A 27,787-nucleotide genomic window follows, 5' to 3' on the forward strand; every position below is an offset into this window, starting at 1 on the left:
GCTTACCATACAAACATAATGGCATGTCTTGGATTTATATACAGATTTTTGTACAGAATAACACAAAATGCTCTGAGACCAAGTTAATCAAACACACACACACAAGCTAGCCCTTCTATACAATCTGCAAGCTCTCTTTCTTTCTGCCTGGATTTGTTTAAAATAACAGCTGCCTGCCAAAACCGATCTGTGTGATATGTAAGACCAGCCAAACAAAAATGTTCCACAATAATTTCACAGACAACGAAAGTTTACTGAAAGCTTCATACTTACTCTCTCATAACATTTCCAATTGGCAGGCTCCTTTAACCATAGTTTAAAAGCTGGTCATGCCCTCAGTCGTGGATGCTTGCGGAGAGGTTTTAGGCCCAACTGCTGCTACAAAGATCAGTGAAATCCTACTTTCCAATGACACTGTYACACATAGAATCCAGGAYATAGCAGATGATATTGAATCACATGAAGGTTTTAGACAGAGCCCRCACATCMAATTGGTTTGCAATTAAAACAGATGAGATGACTGACATTTGAAATCGCAAATGCCTCTATCCACTCACTCGGTGTCTCCAGGCGCCCAGTTTTTTTCCTGAAATCGATACAACGGTCCCACCGTAATCCATGTCCCGTTATGTACTCGTTCAGAACACGGAATATCCCACAGGATTTCACAGCATTCGTATGGACATGATTATAAAGCGATCTATAACAACGCTTTAGGCCGCAATGCTTTATGCTAGAAACAAGCTGTAAAATGCAGGGGACAGACGTGACGCCGATGCATATGAGATATGTTTGGTTTGTCTCTATAACATTCAGAGGCTGCACTACAACCTTCTATAGCCGAGGACAAGRAGTTTAAAACATTTACTTTGCTTGAGAAGTAACGATTCTGTCACTTTCAATTGACGTTTGACATTTCAACAGGATACWAAACAAAATACTAACTTTAAATCAGTCAGGAGCAAGCCAGGTCGCCTAAGAAGGAACGAACATGTATTATTTGGGCTACATTATTATTTCAACGCTATAGCCTGCCATTTAAGCAATCAATTGTAAAGCATTTGTGACATGCTACAGGCAGGCAGGAGCGCTCAGCATTTCAACAACACATCAACAACAGCATGCCTATAAATGTAATATTTAAACTGTATAGAATTACATTTAACTTTGAATGAAATAGTAATGAAACTAAAAATGCCTTATTAGGCTATACAGTCATTCTACAGTGTCTTTGAATTCACTTTTAGAAAACAGAGGTTTGGCCAGTCTTTGGTTTAAGGATCATGTGGTGAGCTATGCATGTTAATTTAGCCTAGCAAATGTTCTTATATTCCAATTCCCAAATCACAGTCAACACAAATSTTTTTTGTAACAACAATATCATGGAATAAAATATAATACATTTGAAAATTATAGGTTCCCTAATGWAAAAAATGACCTGATATGTGACTGTTGTGTTAAACAATTATTGGCTTTTTGTCTAAATCATTGATGATCAGATATTTCATTTGTAACTGGTTTTGTTGAGCTCCATTTTTACAGTTGATCGACATCTTAAGCACTGTTCCAAACTTAGACTATCTTTCTTCTCTTTTTTTATTTTTTATTTTTTACATTAGCCTGTATATAAATTAAAACTCCTCAGGTGCTGCAGCATGCGCTCATACTTTGGCATGCTCTGTTGCGGTATTAAAAAGATTATCCTCATCCCAGTCATGTAAAATTACGTAGATTGGAATGAAATGCGTTTGTAAAATGCAAATTTTTTCTCGGACCGCAAATAAAATGATTGACGCAGTGCTTTACTATAATGGATATATTTTCACCCTTGTCTGCGGTGGTCTGCGAATCCACAACCTTCTGAGTACTTTGCCTTGTAATGCTTACAMAACAAAGTACATAAGGCTCTGATCTGTCCTAGGAGTTAGGGTAAACGGTAGGCATGTGCTCTGCTATCTACTTTATGTTTTAATTATTAATTTTGGTATAGGGGAGGGTCACTTGTATTTTTTTTCAAGCGTTCAGGGAGATCCGATTTTCTCCAGGTATCCCTCATTATAAATAACGTACAGTCCCTTATTATTAATCTGYGACCCATCACTGGGAAAGTCACCCAAGCTAAACATAACCAGATTCATTTTTAGTTAGAAGGATTTGTTTTTGTAATTTKAAAGTGAGGGGGAATATTTTATTTCCCAACAAAACTCTTCTTTTGGATCCACAGGATTTTGTTTTCAGTGTCAAGGGGCATCCTTTGGAGGGTCCTTTGGTCTTGGTCATATTTTCAGCCAGTGAGCAGTATGAGGAGACACCTCCGCCATGTGGCAGATGTGACAAATTGCATGATGACACAGAAACAATACGCATCTTCCGACGTCKTACAGTTCCCATAGTTCATAGAGGCAACATGGCTGACACCAGAGAAAAGGGACTCCAAGATTACAGGAAAAGATTACTTGAACATAAAGAGATTGACGGACGTTTAAAAGAGTGTAAGTAATGTATTACCGTGTCTTTGTCAATAGATCCGAATAATGCACATAAAATTGGTTATCTAACTAAAATGAGCAACAACCAGTTAGATACGCGGTTGTTGGCTACTTGTAACTCGCTTTGTCATGCAGTGCCAGTAGACTCGTCCATAGAAATTAATGGTCTTCACAACCGGCTAACGCGTTAGCAAAATGCTAGCTACAAAAACAGCTGCAACTAGCCGTATATTGAAGTGTATTTGCTGTACTAAGCCATGGCAAAACAGTTTAACCAGCTAACGTTATTTGCTAAGACCGATAACTAACAATATTAGTTCGAGTTTAGCTTGAAGTCATGGAAGAACAATAACAGACATAATCAGCTAACGTTAACTTACTAACTGTAGYTAGCTAACGTTAGCTAGCTAGCTAACGTTAGCTACACATCTTGATTCCATTCGTATCCACTGTCTGACTCTGTTTTCAGTGAGGGAACAGCTCAAGGAACAGACAAARCAATATGAAAAATCTGAAAATGACCTGAAGGCCTTACAAAGTGTTGGTCAGGTAAGATTGTGTATTCACACATGATTATTGACCGGCAATATAGTGTACAAAAATGTGTCTTAATGAATGGATTTGAACTGCGAATTATTTTCATACTTTATGTAGATTGTGGGTGAAGTGCTCAAACAGCTGACGGAGGAGAAATGTAAGTTGTAGCGAATATCACTGCAATCGTACTATTTATATGCCTAGCTACATCCTTAAACGTCACATATTATGGTGCGTTCGTAAATTCACTCTGGTTAGCTACTCCGATTTCAAAGCACTCGTCARTGTGTGCCAGAGAGCAGAATAACTGATGAGCAGAGTAACACCCGTTGAATATAACCTGTGTCGGCCAAAAACAATTCATAAAATTGTTGCCAGCAGCACAGTTAGTCACCAAMGCTCTAGACAACATGAAAACATCCTGTGCACCTCTGCCAAGGTGACTAAAATGGTAAGAGTGAGGTGTTCCCTCAWTTGTGTCTGGAAGTAGCTAGCCAGTTGACTACAGTTGTGAGATCAGAACTCTCGAGTCAACCCTACTCMTCRGMMMKMKCGWRYMRWSYSYRCYCTRAMYYTACAAATGCCCAGAGCTCACTCTGGCACTCCAGAGTGCATTGAAGAACACACAATGCCATGGGTGTGTTCGTAAATTCACTCTGGAGTGCCTCATTTTACTTTGGGCGTTTGTAAATTCAGAGTGTTGTCAGATTGTCCGTTTGCTCTCAGAGCGTTCAGAGCGCACACTGGACACTGGCGGAGGAGTAGGGTTGATCCGAGAGTTCTGATCTCACAACGGCAGTCAAGCACCCAAGCCAACTGGCTAGCTTGCTAGCTACTTCCAGACACAAATGAGAGAACACCTCACTCTGACCATTTTACTCGCCCTAGCAGAGCWGGTTAGGTTGTTTTCATGTTATCCAGAGCGTTGATGACTGTAACTGGGCTGCTGGCAACAATTTAATTACGTTTTATGCCAACGTTTACTGACACCGGCCATATTCAATGTTGAGCGTTCGTAAATTCAGCAGTTATTCTACGCTCTGGCACACTCATACGAGAGTGGTCTGAAATCGGAGTAGATAGCCAGAGGGAATTTACGAACGCACCCCATGTTATGTTCATTATCTACTWCTCTTCACAGTCATTGTCAAGGCAACCAATGGACCTCGCTATGTTGTTGGCTGCCGCAGACAAGTAGGTCTTAAACCATGATGTTACCAACGTTTCATCAGTGATTATTTACTTAATGTGTCATCTCTCCATGATTGTAATTGAGCTCATCTCTCTGTCATTTTCACACAGCTGGATAAATCACAGCTCAAACCAGGCACTAGAGTGGCCCTGGACATGACCACCCTCACCATTATGAGGTAGGCACTAGGGATGCAAATTTTGATCGATTTTGCTGCCGCTAACCCTCATTAACCGGTCAATAAATGGTTAAATTCTTCCCTAACAGTAAAATTAAGTGACCAACAGAAAATACCATGCATGCATAAAAGGAATAGCAATTTTTCATTAAGAGCTTAGTGGAAACATGCAACAATAGCAAGCCTATCGTTTTAGTCAAAAGGCTATATTATTGAACATGCAACTCCTGTAATGAATCAGCTAATCAAATGTAATTTTCAAACATTTGCTAAAATACAATTTGTGGGAAACCATTATTCTAAACAGCACACCCAATGAGAGCGATTCCATATGTGACAGAGATGAAAATCTCTGTTAGAAACGTAGAAAGACGKGGCATCTATTAGCAACAACTAGRATGGGTTGCTAATATGACTAGGGTTGTGCCTTTKGCTTCTGGACAACGAAAGAAAGTTGATATGAAAAGCAATAGAACAGGAGAGAAATGCTGCTTAATGGCATGAGAAGTCTTTATAAAACAATTGCYTCTGTTTCTATGGTTGAATAATGATTAGGCTACGTTGAAGCAAAGTAAGACATGCCTCATTATTTGAGGTAAAGTAAAACGTTCAGTTTCAAACAATTATACTGCCACAAGCTCACATTGCAAAGTGGTGGGTGACTCGCTGATAGCCTGCCTACCATCGACTATAGCCTATGCACTCGAATGAAGAATGGGAGGCGCTCTTTGATTACAAGTTGAGATTGAAAAATACATGTAATAGCTCTTTAATCGTGGCCATCAAAACAGTTTAACACGTGATTGCATTTGGAATTGTTATTTTTTGGCGCAGTGACTGGGCTTGCAAAAGCACGTTTCACTCTAGTACAAGCTTTTTGAGGAGCTGCTCTTGCATTGTCTGACAGGTGGTAAGCCATTCCGCTCCTCAAACCAGGCTCTGTATGCGCGTGTGATTTTAATAAGATGCATGAYGACTAACAAAAATACACGCAGCAATTTCATTCCACAAAATTATGCAAATTAACCTATAGACCGATAAGCATGAAAGGTAAAATGTATTTTCGGAGGCTAACCAATTTAACKGTTAACCGCTAACATCCGTAATTGGTACTGCACCCACACGCAATAGGGCTGCAATATATGGGCAAAACATTTTAATTGCGATTTTAAAAAATAAATATTTTTTTGACCATTATATATTGCAATTTCACTTGCGATATAGATCAAAACACTTGGGTGAACTGTTGGAACTATTGAAATAGAATGATTTATATTAAGAGGCGAAGTGGAAAGCAGCATTGTGTTGACTGCATTTGACCTAACAGAACAGCATGCAAACTTATAGTGAATCTAACAGCGAGGAGGAGGAACTGTGCTGCTTGAGTGACCGGGACGGGGCTTGGTGTGTGTSGGAAGCAGCCACATTCGATGAGAGGGAGAGAGACGACAAACKGAGTAAACCGTAACTGACGTTACACGCGGCTTATTGGCGTTCCAAAATATTGCATGCGATATGGATCTCCTGCGATATGSATATTGCACAAATCAATTTAACAATTTCAATGTGAATTTGATTAATTGTGCAGCCCTAACACAGACACACACCCGTTGAGCAAATGTCAATTCAGTCTACTGACACAAAATGGTAAAAGTACAAGATATGTCAGGCCTAAATGTTTTCCCTGATGGCAGACATGTACGCTCACCCACCCTACAGGTATCTGCCCAGAGAAGTCGACCCCCTGGTGTACAACATGTCCCATGAAGACCCTGGCAGTATCTCCTACTCAGAGATCGGTGGCTTGGCCGAGCAGATCCGTGAACTGAGAGAGGTACACGTCACATCCTACAGTACAGTTCTGACATTCCAAGTTTTTCCCTGAAGCAGGCAGGTGTTCTATATGACACTCCCCTATGTTCCCTGTCAGGTGATTGAGCTGCCCCTGACCAACCCTGAGCTTTTCCTGAGGGTGGGGATTATCCCTCCAAAGGGCTGCCTGCTCTACGGACCTCCAGGTGAGTCACTAGCAGGATTTTGATGTAGACTCTTTAAATTGTTCCTTGATTCCTCATGTCCTGGATTCCTTGACCTCTCAAAACACATTGGATCAAAAGATCTGAGGTCCCTCCYCTCAGACCTTCTCCTCCAATGCGTCTTGAGAAGGAGCTCTAGGAATAAAGGATGCGGCGAACCAAGGAAAGACTTGAGATTCACCCTGAGTAACGCAGGTTAAGTTATGTCACTGAGGTCCTGAGGGTTTATTCATCGATTTCCTTTATGCACTTATCTTTTCATTAGGMACCGGAAAGACCCTTCTGGCAAGAGCTGTAGCCAGTCAGATGGACTGTAACTTCCTCAAGGTGAGTAATAACTACGCTTTGTTTTCCTCCACTGGCCCTTCGGGCTGTATTCACTATTCTTTGAACAACATGGCTGACGCTTAGCATGTCCTGTCTTTGCACCGGTTGCGGCAGGTTGTGTCCAGCTCCATTGTGGATAAGTACATTGGAGAGAGTGCCAGGCTCATCAGGGAGATGTTCAACTATGCCAGGGACCACCAGCCCTGCATCATCTTCATGGACGAGATCGACGCCATCGGTGAGCATCCTCACCTGTAGCCTGGGCCTGGTTTGAGCTGTAAAGCCAATTGATGTGGTCATTGTCAACCAAAGGAGTTGGCTATACAGCAAAACCAGATCTGGGACCAGGCTAAGCATCCTGAGCCCTGATACCATATCTATTCCTTCTCCCTTTGCTTTGCATTGCGTGCAGTGTCCGGGAATGTTGAATGTGTTGTAAGTGAAATGCTTTTTTCTCTACAAGGTGGCCGAAGGTTCTCAGAGGGCACGTCAGCTGACAGAGAGATCCAGAGGACCCTGATGGAGGTAAAATGGGCGGCAATAACTCTTAGATATATGTTACATATAATGGATAATGTTCAACAGATGTTGCTTTCTATGAGAATGATGGTTCTGTAAAATATATTTATTTGGGGAAAGACTGTTCTCTGGCTTGGTCAGTACAGTATATCTTGTGGGGATGTTGAAGCTGGGAATAGAACTCGGTGWCGTGTAGTTTGCAGCCAGCTTGACTGGCATTTCAATACGCACTGAAGGGTCTTACTGAAAGATGTCTAAAGTTATCCGGATCCACGGCAGATAATCCTCTCCATGAGTTGGCTCCTCGTCGACTTATCTTTTGTGTGTTTGTGCACCGCCCAGCTGCTGAACCAAATGGACGGCTTTGACACCCTGCACAGAGTCAAGATGATCATGGCCACCAACCGGCCTGACACCCTGGACCCTGCACTGCTGCGTCCCGGCAGACTGGACCGCAAGATCCGTACGTTCTTCCTCCTCTCATCATCATCCCGCATCAGCAGCCTCTTAATGTAATATAATGATATATGCCATTTAGCAGACGCTTTTATCCTAAGTGACTTAGTTATGTGTGCAGACATTCTTTGGCTATGGATGGTCCCAGGAATCGAACCCACAMACCTGATGTTGCAAGTGCCGTGCTCTACCAACTGAGCCATGCAGGACCTTATCCCCTTTGGGAGATAAGGCCACAATGATCTCCTTCCATTTCTTTCTCGATCATAACCAAGTAGAAAGAAATGTGAATGTCTATGGTATGAAACGATGAGTKACCCATGGTTATTTCTACTGTTCCAACAGACATTGAGCTGCCCAATGAACAGGCCCGCTTGGACATCCTGAAGATCCACTCTGGCCCCATCACCAAACATGGAGAAATAGGTGTGTGTGTGTGTGCACTCACTCACTATGGAGACACTGTAGTCTTGATTTTTAGCACAGCAGGGACTGGGACACATTTGGGTGTAATCATGTTTTCGAATTTTGTTATACTGCTTCTTTTGTGTTGTCGCTTTGTATTTTTAGATTACGAAGCGATCGTGAAGCTTTCAGACGGCTTCAACGGAGCCGATTTGAGAAACGTGTGCACCGAAGCAGGTAACTGACCAACATTATGGGCGGCTTTCCCGGCTAAAAATAAAGCCTAGTCCTGGACTGAAAAGCMATTTTAATGAAGATTCTCCATTGAGTATGCTTTTTAGTTTACAGTCGTGGCCAAAAGTTTTGAGAATGACACAAATATTAATTTCCACAAAGTTTGCTGCTTCAGTGTCTTTAGATATTTTTGTCAGATGTTACTATGCAATACTGAAGTATAATTACAAGCATTTCATATGTGTCAAAGGCTTTTATTGACAATTACAGGAAGTTGATGAAAAGAGTCAATATTTGAAGKGTTGACCCTTCTTTTTCAAGACCTCTGCAATCCGCCCTGGCATGCGGTTAATTAACTTCTGGGCCACATCCTGACTGATGGCAGCCCATTCTTGCATAATCAATGCTTGGAGTTTGTCAGAATTTATGGGTTTCTGTTTGTCCATGAGGATTGACCACAAGTTCTCAATGGGATTAAGGTCTGGGGAGTTTCCTGGCCATGGACCCAAAATAGATGTTTTGTTCCCCGAGCCACTTAGTTATCACTTTTGCCTTATGGCAAGGTGCTCCATCATGCTGGAAAAGGCATTGTTCGTCACCAAACTGTTCCTGGATGGTTGGGAGAAGTTGCTTTCGGAGGATGTGTTGTACCATTTCTTATTCATGGCTGTGTTCTTAGGCGAAAAATGTGAGTCAGCCCACTCCCTTGGCTGAGAAGCAACCCCACACATGAATGGTCTCAGGATCTTTACTGTTGGCATGACACAGGACTGATGCTAGCGCTCACCTTGTCTTCTCCGAGGCAAGCTTTTTTCCGGATGCCCCAAACAATCGGAAAGGGGGTTCATCAGAGAAAATGACTTTACCCCAGTCCTCAGCAGTCCAATCCCTGTACCTTTTGCAGAATATCAGTCTGTCCCTGATGTTTTTCCTGGTGAGAAGTGGCTKCTTTGCTGCCCTTATTGTGCAAAGCAATGATGACGGCACGTGTTTCCTTGCAGGTAACCATGAGGAAGAACAATGATTCCAAGCACCACCCTCCTTGAGGCTTCCGGTCTGTTATTTAAACTCAATCAGCATGACAGAGTGATCTCCAGCCTTGTCCTCGTCAACACTCACACCTGTGTTAACGAGAGAATCACTGACATGTCAGCTGGTCCTTTTGTGGCAGGGCTGTTTTTTGGGGATTCAGTTAATTTGCATGGCAAATAGGGACTTTGCAATTCATCTGATCACTCTTCATAACATTCTGGAGTATATGCAAATTGCCATCATACAAACTGAGGCAGYAGACTTTGTGAAAATTAATATTTGTGTCATTCTCAAATCTTTTGGCCACGACTGTACAACTAGTCTTAATCTGTGTCCGGGAAACCTATCTGAACATAGCTGTTATTGTCCTGAACCCAACCTGTTGTTCATGCTCTAAGTCTCGTTCCTTTCCATCTTCCAGGTATGTTTGCGATCCGTACCGATCACGAGTACGTCACTCAAGAGGATTTCATGAAGGCGGTTCGCAAGGTTGCCGACTCAAAGAAGCTTGAATCCAAACTGGACTACAAGCCTATATAAATGCCTATATCTGTATTCTAATATGTGAAAATGGAAAGTAGATCAGAAAGGGAGGCTGGGATGGGGTTTGCTGTYGCGGTTTAACTTTTTGTATGATGCAGAAAAGCTTCTTGGGGGGGTCTGTTCTAATTAGTGTACCATTTATATACAGAGTTGCCAAGAAGTGACCTCAAAACAGTTATAGATATTGGAAATGGATACATTAATGTCCCTGTCTCCACTCCGTAGTGTGAAATTTATGCCCAGTATTTAGGGTTATATTAACAAATATTCTTGCCATTGGAGCACCTGTATCTGTAAAAGCAAAGGAATATGTCACATTAAAACATTGATATCACACTGATTGTCCAATTTTTTTAAACTTTTTTTTTTCTGCCTTTTAAACCTTGGGAAAGCTGTGATGCCAGGTTTGATTTCTTTGTGAATTTCATAAAGATGCAATTCATAACTGTCCGCGATTTAAGGGTCTAAAGAAAAAACACCTCACTGTATGGTATATTGACAAATACAATACATTCTCTACACATTGCACATCAAAACTATTAGGTTTTCCATATCTACATTTACAAATAGTACAAGGAGWAGTTCGCACCTCAATAAACTCAACGTGATAAAATGTGGTTTATATGCTCACATATCATATGCTATCCATTTGTTTTTTGTATGCTGTTCTTTGTATGCCATTTTAATATTTGAGAATTAACCAATGATATTAGGCCACTCTTGGCCATGATTACAGACACCTGTGTGTCTTTTGACACTATATAAACGAGTCATCCTGCAGTGTTTGTGATTATACCCTGATAAAGACAGCTTGGCTGTCAAAACGTTGGATATTACATTTTTGCATCTGAGCTCCTAGAGTGTGCGGCTCTCCTTTATTTTCAAGTTTTCCACTCCGCTAGCCAGCACCTCGCCTAAATAGGTGTGCGTTTCTTATTCTTCTAGATCATATGTTCACATAGCCATAAAACAGTTGGAAATGTCCAATAAAACACACCTCAATGTGAAACCATATCATCCATTCTATAAACACTTTGATTCTGTTGAAATTGTACTAATGTATCTGTGTTGGAACAGCACACATCGTGACATTCAGCATGCACTTTTTGGACACCATTCCTTCCTATCAGTAGCCTGTAGAGCTACTCCAATGAGTAACATTACTACGTTGATATTATAAATACTGGTAATATTGACCTGCTACATTACAGTTCATTCTTCCTCTACCTCCTCCATATGGGGCTGCTGGAACAGGGCAAAGGACTCTAATACGAAAGCTCTGCATATGGGGCAGTGTTGGAAGCGATGGACACAGCCGTCACACACACAGGCATGCCTGCAGGGCAGCAGGACGCRGTTAACAGGTGCATTCTGACACACCACACAGTCTTTGCCTTTTCCCTCTGACCAATCCTCCTCTTCATCTTCCATTCCTGGCATCTTCTCCTTTTCATCCTTTCCGGGTTCTCTTTTCTGTGTTTCTGGTGGTGCCTCTGTGCTACGGTCGGAGTCAGTCGCCTCCGACAACCCCTTGCTCTCGGCTGACATAAATAGTGGCTGGAGGACACAACATAATATTACATTTGTAAGGATGTCAACTGCCAGCATCAGACTTGCTCTTAACAGTGAATACTCTGTTCTAATAACTACAATAGCACAGCACGTAGGAAGCAATGTATTGGCAATTTGGCCTGCATTCTAAACGGTACGCTAGTATGGATATCGGAACACAACCAAAGATCTGAAAAAAGTAATGATAGGCTACTGTAATCTCACTGAGCCCTTGTCCATTACCTTGAACAAGACATTCCTGCTACGTCAATGGGACTGGAGAAACAAATGAATTAACAAAAAATAAAGCCGTACCTTCAACTCATACATGTTCCCTTGTGCCGTGAGAAGATATTGAAACAGGATCCGTGCCGACAGGCTGTATTTGTCATCTGGAACGTGAACCACTGTGACGCTGGCGACCTGAGCGAGAGGAACAATGAGGGATAATGAGTGTCACATCCCAGGACTGTGCCCATGCCAAGATGGTAACGTTAAACCTAATGAGCACACCTTATATCGGTGTGTGGATTGCATCATTACCCCTAGGATAATACACATTGAAGTGATTGGACTTCATGGGCTGGTTTCCCGGACACAGATTGGTCCTGGACTAAAAAGCCCTTTCAGTGGGAATTTGCTGTTGAGCATATTCTAGGACTAGGCTTAATTTGTGTCCACGAAACTGGCCCCATGTGACAATGTTCCAAATATTACCAAGACTATCATACTAACAATGTTGTACGTGTCCCTTGCTTCAGATTCGGCCAGTGTGAGGACAGCCACTACGGGGTAGCGTTCCCGTGGCAAAAGCCCGAAATCAGTGATCCCCATATCGGCTGGCATCTTGGTATAATGCTCCTCTCTGTCCTCTCCATTGATACTGAGGCTTTGGTTAAGGGGTAAAATACATGCAGGATGAAACTGAACTGAAAGACATGCAATTGTAGCCTTGCATGCACTCCATCCGTCTATCCTCAACCTTAGTATCACAACTAAATATCATATATGACATATCATATATGAAATATGACATATCATACATCAATGAAACATGCATTAATGTGCAATATTTCATAAAAGACAAACATGAGCAAATAATATCTTCTAGAACCTGAATATCGGAAATCAAATGTTATTTGTCACAAGCCTTTCCCAACGATGCAGAGTAAAACAATTAATTTWWAAAAAAGTAACACAAGAGGAATAAAATACATAAGAATGAAGCTATATACAGGGAGTACCAGTGCCAGATCAATGTGCAGGAAGGAGTATGAGCTATTTGAGTTAGACACTGTATGTACATAGAGGCAGGGTAAAGTGACTAGACAATAGGATAGATAATAATAAGAGTAAAAATGAAGAACACATCATAGGACCATCACATATACAAAACATGTACTTATACTAACAACAATGATACAGCTTATACGATTATCAGATTATGGCCTGTGAGAAGGATACTGGAAGCTTTGGCAGTGGTGGTACTGGAAGTGCAGAGCTTCCTGGAACAGATGTGGCGTGGCGAGCTTACTGGGGCCGTGTTGGTGGGTCTGTAGCGCCCCCTGTAGGGCATGGACACCACAACCCCAGTAACAACTCAGCACACAAGGCTCCAGGCAGCATGGAAGCAGGGACACACCCTCTGGAAAGAGGAAAACAATGAATGATTCAAAGTGGCAGTCGGTGTTGAGGAAATAGGCATGGATGCAGTACTAGTTGTATATTTCCCTGGTTAACCACTCAATAAGAAAATGTGGTATATTTAAGCAATAAGGCCCGAGGAGGTGTGGTATATGGCCAATATACCACAGCTAAGGGCTGTTCTAAAGCGCGACACAACGTGGAGTGCCTGGACACAGCCCTTAGCCATGGTATATTGGCCATATATCACAAACCCTTGAGGTGTCTTATTGCTATTATAAACTGGTTACCAACTTAATTAGAGCAGGAAAAACAAATGTTTTGTCATACTCATGGTATACAGTCTGATATACCATGGATGTCAGCCAATCAGCATTCAGGGCTTGAACCACACAGTTTATACAATCTAGATTCACGCATCATTCATGGTGGCACACCTATAACATAGTATGGGCAAAGGTCTAATAGAACACACTATGCTATACAGGTCATTTTTCCAAAATCACCATTGAAATAGCTTTTAGGCCCTGGAGGCTTAATCTGGGTCCCGGAAACTGGCTCTATGTGTGGTTTGTTGATGTCTTTGCATGCTCTCTCACCAGTCACAGAGGCCACCCCAGAGGACCCCATCTCTAGGGCAAAGGGGTTGGTCACCTGAACCATCCTCTTCTCTGGGGCAAGCACGACTGACTCAGTCTCATCAGAGCTGCGGAGAATCACTGGGACATCGAAACCAAACCTATGGGAGATATGGTGGAACATAGGACAGAAAATCTGAATATTTCATTATGTTGTGTGTATAAGAGATCAGACAAGATGAATGAAGTAGCCTACAGTATAACAACTTGATATTGCGTGCACACCAAATTGATAAAAGTTTATAAAACAATTTCTGATTTTAAATAAAGCTCTCTAATAGCCTACCGTATGATGTAAAGAAATGTGTGTAGAACATTGTAAATTGCTATTTAAAAAAAAAATACATGTTATAATAAAACTAGTAGACAACTGTGCAGAACAGTGCATGTTTCAGTAAATACAATACCAGATACTGTATTTTTTTTGAGGCAATGACACTTTGATTAACTTTCCCGAATGCCAGGTTTATCCAAGGTCCATGCTATCCAGGGTCCTTGGGACGTCCCAACTCTGACTTTACCCCATTGCCGTTGACTATTAAAATGGTTAAGGTTAGGTAAGGGTTAGCGTTAGGTCATGGTTATAGTTAGGGTAAGAACCGTTCCAAGGTTCCCAGATAGCACTAACGATACAAAGTTTAATTTCACCTGTTGTGTGTATGTACTGACATGCATGTGTAMCTGATAGATACACACACACCCACATGTGAATATTTTTAAATGTATGTACATTGCAAAGTATTTTGTCTGTAATGTATTTTTCGTTATGGGTCGCACCCTATAAGACTAGCTGTCGCCATTTCCGTCGGCTAATGGGGATCCTAATAAATAAAAATAAAACATTTTCGCGCGTGCCTAACATTGCAACATTTTATCACTCTGTATGCTGTCACGTGATGTGTCAACGTAGCATTGCCGTGATGTCAAATGACCATCGCCGTTTKCAATCTTTATTACCGCAAAAAACACAGGAGAAGTTGAGATTTACTGAACAAAATATAAACAGGGCCGATTGCTTAATGTCGGCACAGATAGCTAGCAACTTTATTTGTAGGCTAAAATAATCATTCCATTCAATAATAACAGCCTAATGTTGTTGTTGTCATAACAAGGCAATTTGACAGGAACCTACCAGCCGAGGACCATGGCGGCGGTAACAACGAAACATAACGATATGACAGTAATGTAAAATAATGGAGAATATTCATACAACGTAATTAGAAACACCGCTGCCATTTTTTATCTTGGCTGAAGATAAATAAACCAATGTATGATTAAACCCGTGGAGAAAACAATATTCGTATACTTCAAAGCAGTTACTTCCGTCTTTCAACTACGGTGGCCAGTGCACCATCTGCCCCTCATGCGCAATCTTTTCGCGCATTTGGGAGGAGGAGCACGTAGCCTACCATTGTAATAATGTTATAAGCAAATCGCAGATAGGCATGCGAATAGAATAAGTGAACAGGTAAACTTACTGCCAGTGACAAAATGGGTCTCTGAGTAGTAGGATATCTATCAGTAATTTCAAAAAGTCTCAAATTTGGTAGCCTATATCTGGGTACTGAGTGGATGAACCGGCTCAAAGATGGTGGCATTTGCAGTAATCAAGGAGAAGGTTTGGAAACCGTTAGTCCTGGACCTTTGATGACTGTCAATCAAAGGTCAACAAGAGGCGCAGAAATAAATAAGTTTGAGAACGTAGGACATATTGTTTTTTAGGGAACAAACTGTTGAATTTTTTTTGTCAAGTCATGAGCAATTTTAAGGACATTAAGTCGACTACCCGTCGACTGAGCTCGGATAATAATTCCGTGAGCAGCAATGACTGGGATATGGCCAATGATGTGTTTGTGTCCTGCTACGAGGAACCGATGGGAGAGACTATACACGGGGCGATGGACTCGGTCCAGTCCGGCTTGGAAATGCACTTGCCTCCGTTGCTGCTAGGCGATCACCGTTTATCTCAAGACGGCATGATATTGGGCCTAGTGGAGGAAACTTACTCGGGCTATCACTCTCTCCCCGACTCAGGGACAGGCTATTTGGACATCACAAACGACCTGAAGTACACCAAAAGTGATGGGAATGTGACTACAAAGAAGCGGAACCGCTCCAACAGTTCCAGACACCGCGGGGAGGTCGTCACCGAGCTGGGACCCGAGGAAGTGCGATGGTTCTACAAAGAGGACAAGAGAACCTGGAAGCCATTTGTTGGACACGACTCTTTGAAAATTGAAGTCATTTATCGCAAATTATGTGAACTAAACCCCTGCAAGGTGAAATGTCCCACCGAACCAGAGAACGCCAGTGGGTCAGCCACGGGGTCCGAGGCCCAACCGGAGGATGTGGCGGAGGGGGGAGCTGTTCAAGCGGATCCGGTAACAGGGGAAGGTGGAGGGGAGGGAGGATACGAGACGGATGACATCGACCTGGATTCCATAAGTGTCAACGTTGAGGCTGTTTGCGTCAGAGGGGGTCTCTATGAAGTGGATGTCAAAGAGAAAGAATGTTACCCCGTCTACTGGAACCGTGAGTAGCTTATTCTTATCACTATAGATGTTTCTCTCTCTCGTGCGGTTTGTCTTGTTAATCCTGGTTTTATCACACTGATACCATTCCTATTCAATAAGCATGTCACAACAGTCCCACATCTGTCCGAGCATAGAGCAAAGTTAGCCTACTGCTCATTCAGTACCTGCTCATTCAATACAGTTGGACCGACATGACCATACATCGCAACCCCTTCGTCCACAGAGCAGGACCGTATTCCTGTGATGAGGGGCCAGTGGTTCATCGACGGCACGTGGCTTCCTCTGGAGGAGGACGAGAGTGACCTCATCGAGCTGGAGCACCTGGGCCGTTTTCGTGGCCACCAGATGAGGGAGATCTACGAGACTGCCACCGAAGTGGTGACCACCACAGTGGACAGCAAGGAGGGTAAAGTGGATGGACTCAATGGCAAGTGGGACGGGGGCGTGCCATGTGGGGCGTCTGGCGTGACAGTGTTGATGAAGGGTGTATGTGTCACATTCTATGTGAATGATATAGATGAACAACACACTGGTTCTGGGCCCAAAAACAAACACTTTGAATAAGGAAAGAAAATAACATGGCTAGAACGTCGCACATGGCTACCGCAGAAAACAAAAACAAGCGAATCTTATTGGACAATTTCATATCCGTTCTGGACAATTTTCTTCCGTTTAGTACCTACGGAACACGACCCTTGATTGAGTGCATGCAAGTGGTGTATGGAAGTGGGATTTCTACAAAAGTCACTGGAGACTTAATTCACATTAACGGAATGAAGTTATTAGGTCTATGTTAATTAATTTTCCTCTTGATTCTTACAGCAATCCACAGTTTGAAACTAAGCCGAAGCCATGTGGACTGGCAGAGTGTGGACGAGGTGTATCTCTACAGTGATGCCACCACCTCCAAGATCGCACGCACTGTCACCCAGAGACTGGGCTTCTCCAAAGGTTTGTATCCCCACTGAGGTGAAAAAAGAATCCTCTGTGTTTCACTGCCTACAACATGGTGTATAACACCTAACTTAAAACCTGCAGGTACGATTGTGCACCTATGGTTATAATGCATTATAAGCCTTGTCATAAGCATGTATGACACCCTTATAATGTATTTTTTTTCATCTCATAATGATCCTGACTAAAAACATACATTTTGACAGAAAGAACTAGCTCAAATACTGTGTTTCTGTACTGTATAAAACTACATTTACAGTGTCCTGTATAATAACTGGTATAATTCCCCTGTGTCCTCCTCAGCTGGCAGTAGTGGGACGCGTCTCCATCGGGGCTATGTGGAGGAGGCAGCGCCCGAAGACACACCGCCCGAAACAACACACATTGTCTTTGTGGTGCATGGGATAGGCCAGAAGATGGATGAGGGCCGCATCATCAGGAACACAAGCATGTGAGTTACAGGAACAATGAACTCTGTTATAATACTGTATTAAACCCTATCAGAACCTGCCATAGAGTTTTATACAATCTCATATGTTTATAATCTAGTATTATTGTAGGGAAAGTGAGCAGAGTGGGAGAAAGGATACCAACGATTGGACCTGGAAGATTCAATCTAAAGCTGTCACGGCACCATTGTTTATGATCACTTATTCACAGCTATGTTGTGCAATAATAATGCGCTCATAAAGCTTCATGAAGAGGCTATTCCAAGAAAATATGACCAAACATTCTTGGTAGTGTAACGTTTGTTTATGCGCATCTGCTTCTGTGCTTTTACTCGTCTACAGGATGAGGGACGCTGCTAGGAAGATGGAGGAGAAGCATTTCTCCGATCGTTCCACAGAGCATGTGGAGTTCCTTCCTGTGGAGTGGAGGTCCAAACTGTGCCTGGATGGAGGTATGTCTGGCCAGTTTGGCCACACCTACTTTGTGACCTATTGAAGACCTGAGTGGTCGAGAAACGTTGTCGCCAATAAACCTCATGGTAGCATAGATGGCAGGGTGGAGAGTCCGGTTTTTATCGTTTGCTCCGGCACCTGCTCATAGACAATGGATATGTATGTGTATGTATGTCTTTTTCTTGTCTTGTCTCTCTTGCAATGAGACAAACCTGTATACATAAAGGTGAAATAAAATATCCCTTTAAGTAGTAACATCAGCTAATAGTGTGTATAGATAGGTCATTTTGCTTGTAGTCCCACTGTTTGACTACTGGAGGGACTGAAATGTATTTGTAGGTGACTTGGTGTGTGTGGTTGTGTGATGGTTGCAGACACCGTGGACTCCATCACTCCAGACAAAGTTCGAGGACTCAGAGACATGCTCAACAGCAGTGCTATGGACATCATGTACTACACCAGCCCTCTGTACAGAGACGAGGTGAGACTCTCAATTAGTGGCACCACCCATTCATTAACATTCCAAATAAATGACCATAAATCCTATGAGCCCCTCCTCCCCATGTTTGGTGCCACCAGCCACCGCTGGTCTGTATGTCTGTTGTTTGTAGAGTAGACAACTATGGGGGCCCTCTGGTCACTGTGAGTCAAATAAACATACAGTAGACATATGATAGTGTCCACTTTCGCATGCCATGTGTCTAGACACACACACACACACACACACACACACACACACACACACACACACACACACACACACACACACACACACACACACACACACTTGTCTGCATGTCCCATGCATATTTTACCACATACACGCACACACTCAATCTCAAACTCTAATATCTACCAATTTGCAGTTGCAGCCAAATACACAAATGTGATTCATCATGCTTCGTGTGTCTGTAGATCACTAGGGGTCTAACTCAGGAGCTGAATCGGCTATACACACTCTTCTGCATGCGGAACCCCGAGTTTGAGGAGAGTGGCAAGGTGTCCATCGTGTCCCACTCCTTGGGTTGTGTCATAACCTTCGACATCATGACAGGCTGGGACCCCGTACGCTTCCGTCCTGAAGAACTATCGCCGGACACAAAAGACATGCAAGAGTGCTGGTCAAGCTATCAGGAACGTCACCTACAAGAGGAGCTGAGACTCACACGACTCAGGTAGGTAGACACTCAATAGCCAGGGTCAGGCTCTAATTTCCCCTCCCCCAAAAATATTATTTTGTTTCATCATTGTTGTTTGGAACCCACTGCCCACAAGTYGTCATCAAGTTTGCCACCCCCTAACCCGTCCGTTGGTTGTGCCTGTTGAGCTGCTGTTTACGGAGCTCGTATGCTCCGGGTATCCAAACATGCATGGCTTGAGCTAGCTACCTAGTTTATATATCAACAGTACTGCCAACAGTATCACCCCCACCCCAGGCTTGACTCGTTGCACACGGGATGCCGGGCGTGCTTTGGCAAGACCCGCTGGGTGCCCTGTGTGTCCTGATAGGACCCAGGCCATACCCCCTCCTCTTTATAGAGCCCCACAGACGTGTCATAATACCCATAAAACCTAACCGTCAAACACGAATGGTTCCAATCGTTTTTCCACCATTCATTTTTCCCATAGGGGATTTTAGATAGACTTAAAATAAGGGCTGTGTTTTGTTTAGGGTTACACTGGCGTGACGTTTTGATAACCATGTAAATCTCTCSGACAAGGTGACTTTTATCAATATATTCGTCTCTATTTACTCTCAGATTCGAAAATGCTAATTAGCATCAAAGTAGACATTATGCAAGACTACAAATCCCTGCAAGCACGTCATCTTTATCTGGCACCTTTGYTAACGCGTAAATGTAAAGGAATTTTGACAATTTATTCATTACTACATTTAGCTAACATTAGATAGTTAATCTAGAAATTCTTACCTTTGCCTCGATTCAGCAGTCTTGTCCAGATCATCATTGCATTTTTCGTTCTTTTTGATAGCCACATTAGCTGCTAATTAGCATTTTATTTGTTGGGTGTAAATAGCAAATAGCAAAAATATTGATAAACGTCACGTTGTCCGAGACAGATTTACACGGTTATTAAAACGTCACGCCATAGTAAGCCTACACGAAACACAGACCCTTATTTTGTGTTTCCAAAATCCCMTATGGGAAAAATGTATGGTGGGAAAACGATTGGACCCATTTCTCTGTTTGACCGCTGGGTTTTATGGGTTTTATGACTCATACTGTTGTGCTCTATGGTGTTGTTAACGCGTTTGTTGTCTTTGTAAAAAAAAAATGAACAGCAGCTTAAAATTGTATTAACACTTGATTTAGCCTAAATCATCATCAATATTTGGTCTGGTTGGCTGATACCCGCAGCAGATAGAAGCAGAAAGACATATAGAGGTAAATCACAATCAGTAAAAGAAATTGAGCTAGCTAACTTGTAGATTTACATCAATCATCAACATCAATGATCACCCGATTTTTCCGATGGCATTCATGTCTTTAAGAGGGAATGTAACTAGCTTGCTTCCAATTTGTGATGATGAAAGAGTGTGTTGTTGCAGAAATAAATAGGCCTTTGCCGAGATACACTATATATAAAAAAAGAATGTGGACACCCATTCAAATTAGTGGATTAGGCTATTTCAGCCACACCCGTTGCTGACAGGTGTATCAAATCGAGCACACAGCCATGCAATCTCTATAGACATACTTTGGCAGTAGAATGGCCTTACTGAAGAGCTCAGTGACTTTCAACGTGGCACCTACACAGAATGCCACCTTTCCAACAAGTCAGTTTGTCAAGTTTCTGCCCTGCTAGAGCTGCCCCGGTCAACTGTAAGTGCTGTTATTGTGAAGTCTAGGAGCAGCAACGGCTCAGCCGCGAAGTGGTACGCCACACAAGCTCACAGAACGGGACCACCAAGTGTTGAAGTGCGTAGCGCGTTAAAAAAACATCTGTTCTTGGTTGCAACACTCACTACTGAGTTCCAAACTGCCTCTGGAAGCAACGTCAGAACCAAGAACTGTTCGTCGGGAGCCTCATGAAATAGGTTTCCATGGCCGAGCAGTCGCACACAAGCCTAAGATCACCATGCGCAATGCCAAAGTTTGGTGGAGGAGGAATAATAATCTGGGGYWGTTTTTCATGTTTTGGGCTTGGCCCTTTAGTTCCAGTGAAGGGAAATCTTAACGCTACAGCATACAATGACATTSTAGACAATTCTGTGCTTCCAACTTTGTGGCAACAGTTTGGGGAAGGCCTTTTCCTGTTTCAGCATGACAATGCCCCCGTGCACAAAGTGAGGTCCATACAGAAATGGTTTGTTGAGATCGGTGTGGAAGAACTTTGGGATGAATTGGAACACCGACTGCGAGACACGCCCGACATCAGTGTCCGACCTCACTAATGCTCTTGCGGCTGAATGGAAGCAAGTCCCCACAGCATTGTTCCAACATCTAGTGTAAAGCCTTCCCAGAAGAGTGGAGGCTGTTATAGCGGCACAGTGGGGAGACCAACTCCATATTAATGCCCATGATTTTGGAATAAGATGTTCGACGAGCAGGTGTAAACATACTTTTAGTCATGTGGTGTATGAATTATGAAAGTATCTCCCTGAAACGTCTGTTCACGGCCCTGGCCAGGGTCAAATTCATTAGGCACCAAACGGGGAAAAACTGACTCAAACAGGGAGGGATTACTTAAACTTTCCAACTCATTTTCTGTAGGATCTTTTTTTGCTATGGTGTTTCCTATTGAATAGGACCCAGATCCCACCGTCATTTGTCCCCAGTGTTGAATGTTTATGTTTCATTTACAGTTGTGTGATAATATTGGTGTTGCATTCATGTCTAAAGGTTACGGGATTTGGAAAATCAGTTTGCTGGTTTGCAATCCCCATCATCTGAAGGCTCTTCTTCAGCCTTGAAATTTAAGGTGACAAATTCCATATTTCATTCCTTCTAATTGTTATGACAGCTAGATTGAGCCATGGATTTAACCGCGGTTCCCCCTCTTGATTTTCTCTGTGCCTTTTATTTTGTTATAGGTGGAGAACTTCTTTTGCATGGGTTCTCCTCTGGCCGTGTTCTTGGCGTTGCGAGGGATCCGACCGGGGAACAACGTGACCCAGGATCACATCTTACCCAAATCCATCTGCCAACGTCTCTTCAACGTCTTTCATCCTACTGACCCTGTGGTGAGCCAACCAACTGAACCAGACAGTAGAGTCATTCAGTCATGCAGTCAGTCACTGATGGTATACTGTCGCAGATCCGTAAAGGATTGGAAGGGAAAGGGGCTCAGGAAGGGCTGTGGTAGGGGTAGAAACATACCTGCTGTTTCCGTTTGTGCTTCCAGAGTCAAATCAAGTGGCTGGCTAGATAGTGTACGTAAGATTTGGTTTTGGGTTCCGGTTCCGAGATTGCTGATGGCATGATGGAAGTGCTTAATGATGCCTATGGCTGTATTTTCAGGCGTACCGATTGGAGCCCCTAATCTTAAAGAACTACAGTAACATTTCACCTGTCCAAATACACTGGTGAGTAGTGGATTTGGTATATTATTTTGAATAGAATAGATCACAGTCAGTACACAGACACACACATATATTGGGACAGCACAGAATCGGCAGCAGAGCAGCACCCTTGGAGCAGTTTTGTACGAATCAGTGTTTGTGAATGACATGTATTGTATTGTGACCGGGATCTACAGGTATAACACAAGTAGTCCGACTCCGTACGACCAGATCCGTCCCACGCTTCTCAACCCTGCACTGAAGGAAAGTACATCCGTCTCGGACACGGAGAGCCTCCCTAGCCCCTGTACCTCCCCCCCTCAGGCCCGAAGACACTACGGAGAGTCCATTACGAACCTGGGGAAAGCCAGCATTATGGGTGAGAGAGAGAATGAGAGACGGGRGGGAGGGAGGGAGGAAGGGAGAGACATAGGGACTTTCAGTGATGGATTCTTCATTTTTATCTCCTTGCTTTTTAGACTTTGCTCTTTGTTTATCTTGTTGGTGTTTTTTACTTTGGTCTTTCCTGAAATTGGCTTATTTTGTTATTTTATAGTAGAGAGAGTGGGCTTTTAGGCTTTAGTCAAGGACAGACCCACGCATGAAGATATATATATGTGTGTGTGTAATAATTATTTTATTCTGTGGAAATACCTCATTTTAGCTCGCTGAAACAGAAGTAGTTTGCCTAGCTGATGTAGCAGCAAGCCAAGCACAGAACCACTGTCCAGAACACCCAGCCTCAACAAATCAATGGAGAGCCATTAAGTCTTGTCACAGGGATTGACACCATAGAACCTATGAATAAAGGATTTCCTTAATTCATGATTAGATATAATTTTTTACCGAACTCTTTACAGTATAGGACCAAGTCTAATGCAATTATTATGTAAATCAATGGGTGTGATGGGTACAGTATAAATGTTCCCTTGTTTTCCTGCCTATATCTGTGAGAAGTTAGTAGGCTTATGTGTTGTCCTGTGCTGTACCATGTGATCGTGAGTGTGTGCATGTGTGCTTGTCTGTCTTTGAGTTTCGCTGTGTGCTCTCCGTCTCGGCAGGCGCGGCAAGTCTCGGCAAAGGCATCGGCGGGATCTTCTTCTCCCGCTTCTCGCGCTCAAGTGGTCACGTGGGCGGCGTGGAGGAGGAGCCTTCCGACTCGGAGAGCGGGGTCTTGGAGGTGGATAATGCCGTGTCAGGGGAGGAGGGCGTGGCTGCGGAGTTAGTGGAGAAGTTAGCGGTAGTCGAGGAGACGAGAGAAATAGAGCACTCCATGTCTCGTTCCAGCTCGGCTATCCTGGACAACACCACATGTACGTATCCCTATACCAGATCTATTCAACCGAAGCATCTACCTTAGTGCTCCCCACAGACCTGGATCAATTATGCATTGCAAATATTTTATACTAAATTGTTGAGGTGTGCTTGATTTAGCTTGTCAGGCACAATCAATCAGTCAGTCAAATGTGTCTGTAAAGCCCGTTTTACATCAGCAGTTGTCACAAGGTGCTTTTACAGTAACCCGGCCCTAGACCCAAGCAAAGGCAGAAGCAAGAGCACAGTGGCCAGGAAAAACTAATTGGAAAGAAGAAATCTATAAACTCTGCCCTGTAGTACAGTTCCAAAAGGTATTCTTTGGCTGTCCCCATAGGGGAACTCTTTTTGGTTCCAGGTAGAACTATTTTGGGTTCCATGTACAACCCTCTGTGGAAAGGGTTCTACCTGGAACCTAAATAGGTTATTCAAAGGGTTATCCTATGGGGGGGGACAGCCAAGGAACCAAACCGGTGTCATAACCAAAGGAGCAAACTCAAGCTAGGCAGGCTAAATCAAGTACATCGTAATTATTTTTAAGTATATGAAAAATGTATTGGACCCTACTCCCTCATATTGTTTTCGAAAGCCAGCAGTGAACTTTACTACGCACTATGCCCTTTTGACAGAGGTTTCCCTATTGCGTTTTGTAACTGCTTTGTCCCAGTATCTATGGCTAGTATTTAAAGTGCGTGTTTTGTGTGTGTGTGTGTGTGTGTGTTTGTTGTGAAACTCTTTGTCTTTCTGTGTGTTACAGTGGAGTTGGAGAGGCGTATTGACTTTGAACTGCGAGAGGGCATGGTGGAGAGCCGCTATTGGTCGGCGGTGACCTCTCACACTGCCTATTGGTGTTCACACGACGTGGCACTATTTCTTCTCACTTTCATGTATAGACAGGAGTATCCCACTCAGCTCTCTGAGGATAACCCAGAGTTATCGTAACCCACAGCCAACACACACACAAACACACCCACTTGATCTTGCAACCAGACCGAGGAGACATATCTGTGTGTCAGAGACCACTCCACAACCTGTGGTCAGCTGGTGGTGATCTCGTCAGAGACCGTTCCCTTTACCCTATGGTTCTAATAGTGACTGTTCCTCTAATGTTCCCAATGCTGTCAATTCATCCACCCTGTGGGTTTATTGAATACCGCCTMCCCTCCAAAGCACCCACCAACCCCAATTAAGACTGTTCCTCTTTCCTGTGAATGTAAATGATGACTGTCTCTTGGACTGTGTTGGTGTCGGACACAGCTTTGACTCGGTCTGTGTGACTCCTGAAACTGTAGCCATGGCTCAAGCCTAACCTCTCTCAACACTGAGCATCAACACTCATTCAGATGTTTAGCCTGTTGAGAGAGTAACATTCAAATCCATCCTTTCATGGTCTGAATGCCTCAGAGAAGCACACTGAAACCCATTCAATTGCATCGTTTGATTTCAACCCGTCAGGTCGATCAAAGTGGATTGTTATGGAAGGGTTGAAGTAGCCAGACGGAACACTGCACTCACCATTGTTTTATCCGTTCAGTCCGGTTTAACCTGGCTAGGGTTAAAGCCAAATGAATGATGGAGCATACTTAGACAAAATGAAATGCAGCTCTATATACTAACTACTGCTATGACGATGCGTGGAGTCGCCAAATTATGTTTACACTAACYGACTAACTGCAAGACTAGGCTGAAAGATACTAATGTTGGATACACAACTTTAGCAAAGTTGCCAAATACARTTTTTGTTTAGCTCTCTCTTATAACAGTGGCAGGTTCGGTCGGTTTTGCTGGTCCATAGGAAGGCCACCGAATTGCTTTGTTCTATTGTGAATTGTTCTGATCGAAAAGAGCACTCCATTTGTAATACTAACACTGACATGTTGCACATATACGGTAGCTTTACATTTTTCTCCACTTTCTAGTCAGGCAACAAACAGAGATACGACATATCAGTAAAACAAGAGGAACACACACACACATGAAGGACTCAAAACGTTTCATGTGCATCCACGGAACTAAACAGAGTTGCAGTGGAGAAGTCTGCAGAGTACACTCCTTATTACTCKAACACTTTATTTAAATCAATAACTATTCGGGCCAAAATGAAAACGAAGCATGATATGCAGTATGTACATAGACAGGGATGAATATGCTCTGCTTAAGATTGTCTTGCTAGWAGTGAGGGAGTGTAGCATGCGGGCTCATTGAAAGCCACCTGGAGGGTTCCTCCATGATTTTTTCAAGTAAAAAATAAATAAATGTATTACACTAACACTGAATGACATCACTCAAATTGGATCTCTGCCATAATCAATGATCAATCAAGCTTGCCATCAGGAAGTTTTTTTTTAAATGTTTGGTGTCATGTATTTTGTACACAGTATGTGTTAAGAGTATGACTTTTTACTTTCTTGTGAATGTTTGCTTTTTAAGTTCTCCTCAGATGTGTTTGAGTGCATCCCTTGTTAAGTCATACTGTCAGATTCCTAGGTATGCTACTGTGTCATCCCATTGCATCTGCGCTTACAAATGCCTGATTCACACTATATGGCCGAGCCGAACTGTACTGTGCTGGCACAGATATTTTCTTTTCACTTTGTCCTTTCTAGCCGTCATTCCAGCAACTATGGTGTATACGTAACCAGGCCAGTCCAATACAGCTTGATTAAGTTTGGCTCAGTAGTGTGAAAAGAGTATTTAGAGAATTTTGTTCGTGCTTCTCCTTGGTTTTGCATATCCTGGTTTACATATCACACTGTCACTGTTACACTCAAACATAGCACGCTGATACCTCCTTCTTCCTTATGATACAACTTACCCATTCATGTGCCATAATGTTTAACTGACATAGATGTCTTCTCTTAATTGTGCATAGAGTTGTCATTCGAGGCAAAATGTACTGTACCCTAAGGGCATTGAATTGTGATTGATTGTGTTGTGGGTAGTCTATTCTTCAGCTATACTCCCATTTGCCTTGCACTAGAGGACACTATTTTTCTGTCATGTTTCCACTTACTGCCCAATCCACTGTCATGCTCATTGCTCACTCTTTTTAACCTGTGTTTTGTTCAAATTAATGATGTAATGTTTAACCTTGGTAAACCTTTTGTTATACATTAAAATGTATCTCTACAGCTGTCTGTGGTCTCAGTTTATTCAAATGTACTCATGAACAAAGACAAGMCAGCCCATCGGTCATTCCACCAATTAGGTGCCTTTTGAGTAGTGTAACGCCACCTAATTTTAACATTCTGTCAAAAAGAGCACATGTTCAAACCTAACACAAAACAGATGGCTTTCCCATCWGAAGAGGTTAAATAAAAAAATACTTCAGTAAGTGCCAAATAAAATAACAAGGTTGACCGTAACAGTGTTGACGACTTCATCTTAAATCAKCCATAAATCTCCTGTGACGGGGAATGGAAGCTTGTGTGCAACAGGGAGGGGCAAGCTTGACAATTTTTATATTTATTGTGAAAACATTTCTAGCTTGTCTATGGGTAACAGGGTTGRCGTGTTATGCTCGCCCCTTTTAAGTTTTYAACCACAAAACACCAGAAAATGGGAAAAAAGAATAGAACCARCTCACTATGATTTGACTATTAGATGTTCAATGTGTCTTCAGATCTTTTTTTTAAAGGAGTAGTTTCACCATATTAAAACGAGAGTTCAGGTCACATGACAGGGTTGACCTTAAAATGAGGGACAGTTGATTTTTTATTTTATTTTTACCTTAAAATGAATCACTAWTCACATGAAATACATAATGATCTTCAGAAATTA

The 27,787-nt window shown here is 42.7% G+C and overlaps 3 protein-coding genes across 5 annotated transcripts; 2 read left to right on the forward strand and 1 right to left on the reverse strand.

Moving 5' to 3' along the window:
• The first annotated feature begins 2,381 nt into the window (after nucleotides 1–2,381).
• Nucleotides 2,382–10,284, forward strand: psmc6 (proteasome 26S subunit, ATPase 6). Its single transcript, XM_023974167.2, has 14 exons — nucleotides 2,382–2,492; nucleotides 2,959–3,038; nucleotides 3,144–3,183; nucleotides 4,168–4,220; nucleotides 4,329–4,396; nucleotides 6,116–6,230; nucleotides 6,327–6,414; nucleotides 6,698–6,759; nucleotides 6,874–6,997; nucleotides 7,223–7,284; nucleotides 7,621–7,741; nucleotides 8,080–8,160; nucleotides 8,305–8,376; nucleotides 9,827–10,284. The coding sequence occupies exons 1-14, from the start codon at nucleotides 2,408–2,410 to the stop codon at nucleotides 9,943–9,945; spliced, it is 1,170 nt and encodes a 389-aa protein (XP_023829935.1). The 5' UTR covers nucleotides 2,382–2,407; the 3' UTR covers nucleotides 9,946–10,284.
• Nucleotides 10,124–15,074, reverse strand: cgrrf1 (cell growth regulator with ring finger domain 1). Of its 2 annotated transcripts, none has more exons than XM_070435948.1 (6): nucleotides 14,992–15,074; nucleotides 13,743–13,882; nucleotides 12,964–13,144; nucleotides 12,235–12,382; nucleotides 11,815–11,922; nucleotides 10,124–11,505 (listed from the first exon to the last, which is right to left on the reverse strand). In XM_070435948.1, the coding sequence occupies exons 1-6, from the start codon at nucleotides 15,015–15,017 to the stop codon at nucleotides 11,161–11,163; spliced, it is 948 nt and encodes a 315-aa protein (XP_070292049.1). In that variant the 5' UTR covers nucleotides 15,018–15,074; the 3' UTR covers nucleotides 10,124–11,160. The 2 variants fall into 2 exon arrangements, with proteins under 2 accessions (XP_070292049.1, XP_023829611.1); XM_023973843.2 differs by having other exon boundaries at nucleotides 14,914–15,017.
• Nucleotides 15,075–15,535: 461 nt separating this feature from the next.
• On the forward strand, nucleotides 15,536–27,138 carry ddhd1b (DDHD domain containing 1b). Of its 2 annotated transcripts, none has more exons than XM_023973840.2 (13): nucleotides 15,536–16,313; nucleotides 16,539–16,742; nucleotides 17,138–17,266; nucleotides 17,573–17,720; nucleotides 18,061–18,170; nucleotides 18,546–18,652; nucleotides 19,087–19,346; nucleotides 22,035–22,113; nucleotides 22,226–22,375; nucleotides 22,653–22,717; nucleotides 22,891–23,072; nucleotides 23,755–24,006; nucleotides 24,765–27,138. In XM_023973840.2, exons 1-13 carry the CDS (start codon nucleotides 15,536–15,538, stop codon nucleotides 24,947–24,949), a joined length of 2,649 nt encoding a protein of 882 aa, XP_023829608.1. In that variant the 3' UTR covers nucleotides 24,950–27,138. The 2 variants fall into 2 exon arrangements, with proteins under 2 accessions (XP_023829608.1, XP_023829609.1); XM_023973841.2 differs by having other exon boundaries at nucleotides 16,539–16,721.
• Nucleotides 27,139–27,787: the final 649 nt, after the last annotated feature.

Source organism: Salvelinus sp. IW2-2015, linkage group LG28, assembly GCF_002910315.2.
Source record: "Salvelinus sp. IW2-2015 linkage group LG28, ASM291031v2, whole genome shotgun sequence".
Classification (NCBI taxonomy): domain Eukaryota; kingdom Metazoa; phylum Chordata; class Actinopteri; order Salmoniformes; family Salmonidae; genus Salvelinus; species Salvelinus sp. IW2-2015.

Excerpts from the sequence above, each read along its gene's own strand:
- ddhd1b (XM_023973840.2), top strand. The coding sequence starts at position 15,536 with ATGAGCAATTTTAAGGACATTAAGTCGACTACCCGTCGACTGAGCTCG. Across the intron at positions 18,171-18,545 it reads CAAACTGTGCCTGGATGGAG|ACACCGTGGACTCCATCACT; the intron begins GTATGTCTGGCC and ends TGATGGTTGCAG. Across the intron at positions 23,073-23,754 it reads GGGGAAAGCCAGCATTATGG|GCGCGGCAAGTCTCGGCAAA; the intron begins GTGAGAGAGAGA and ends CCGTCTCGGCAG.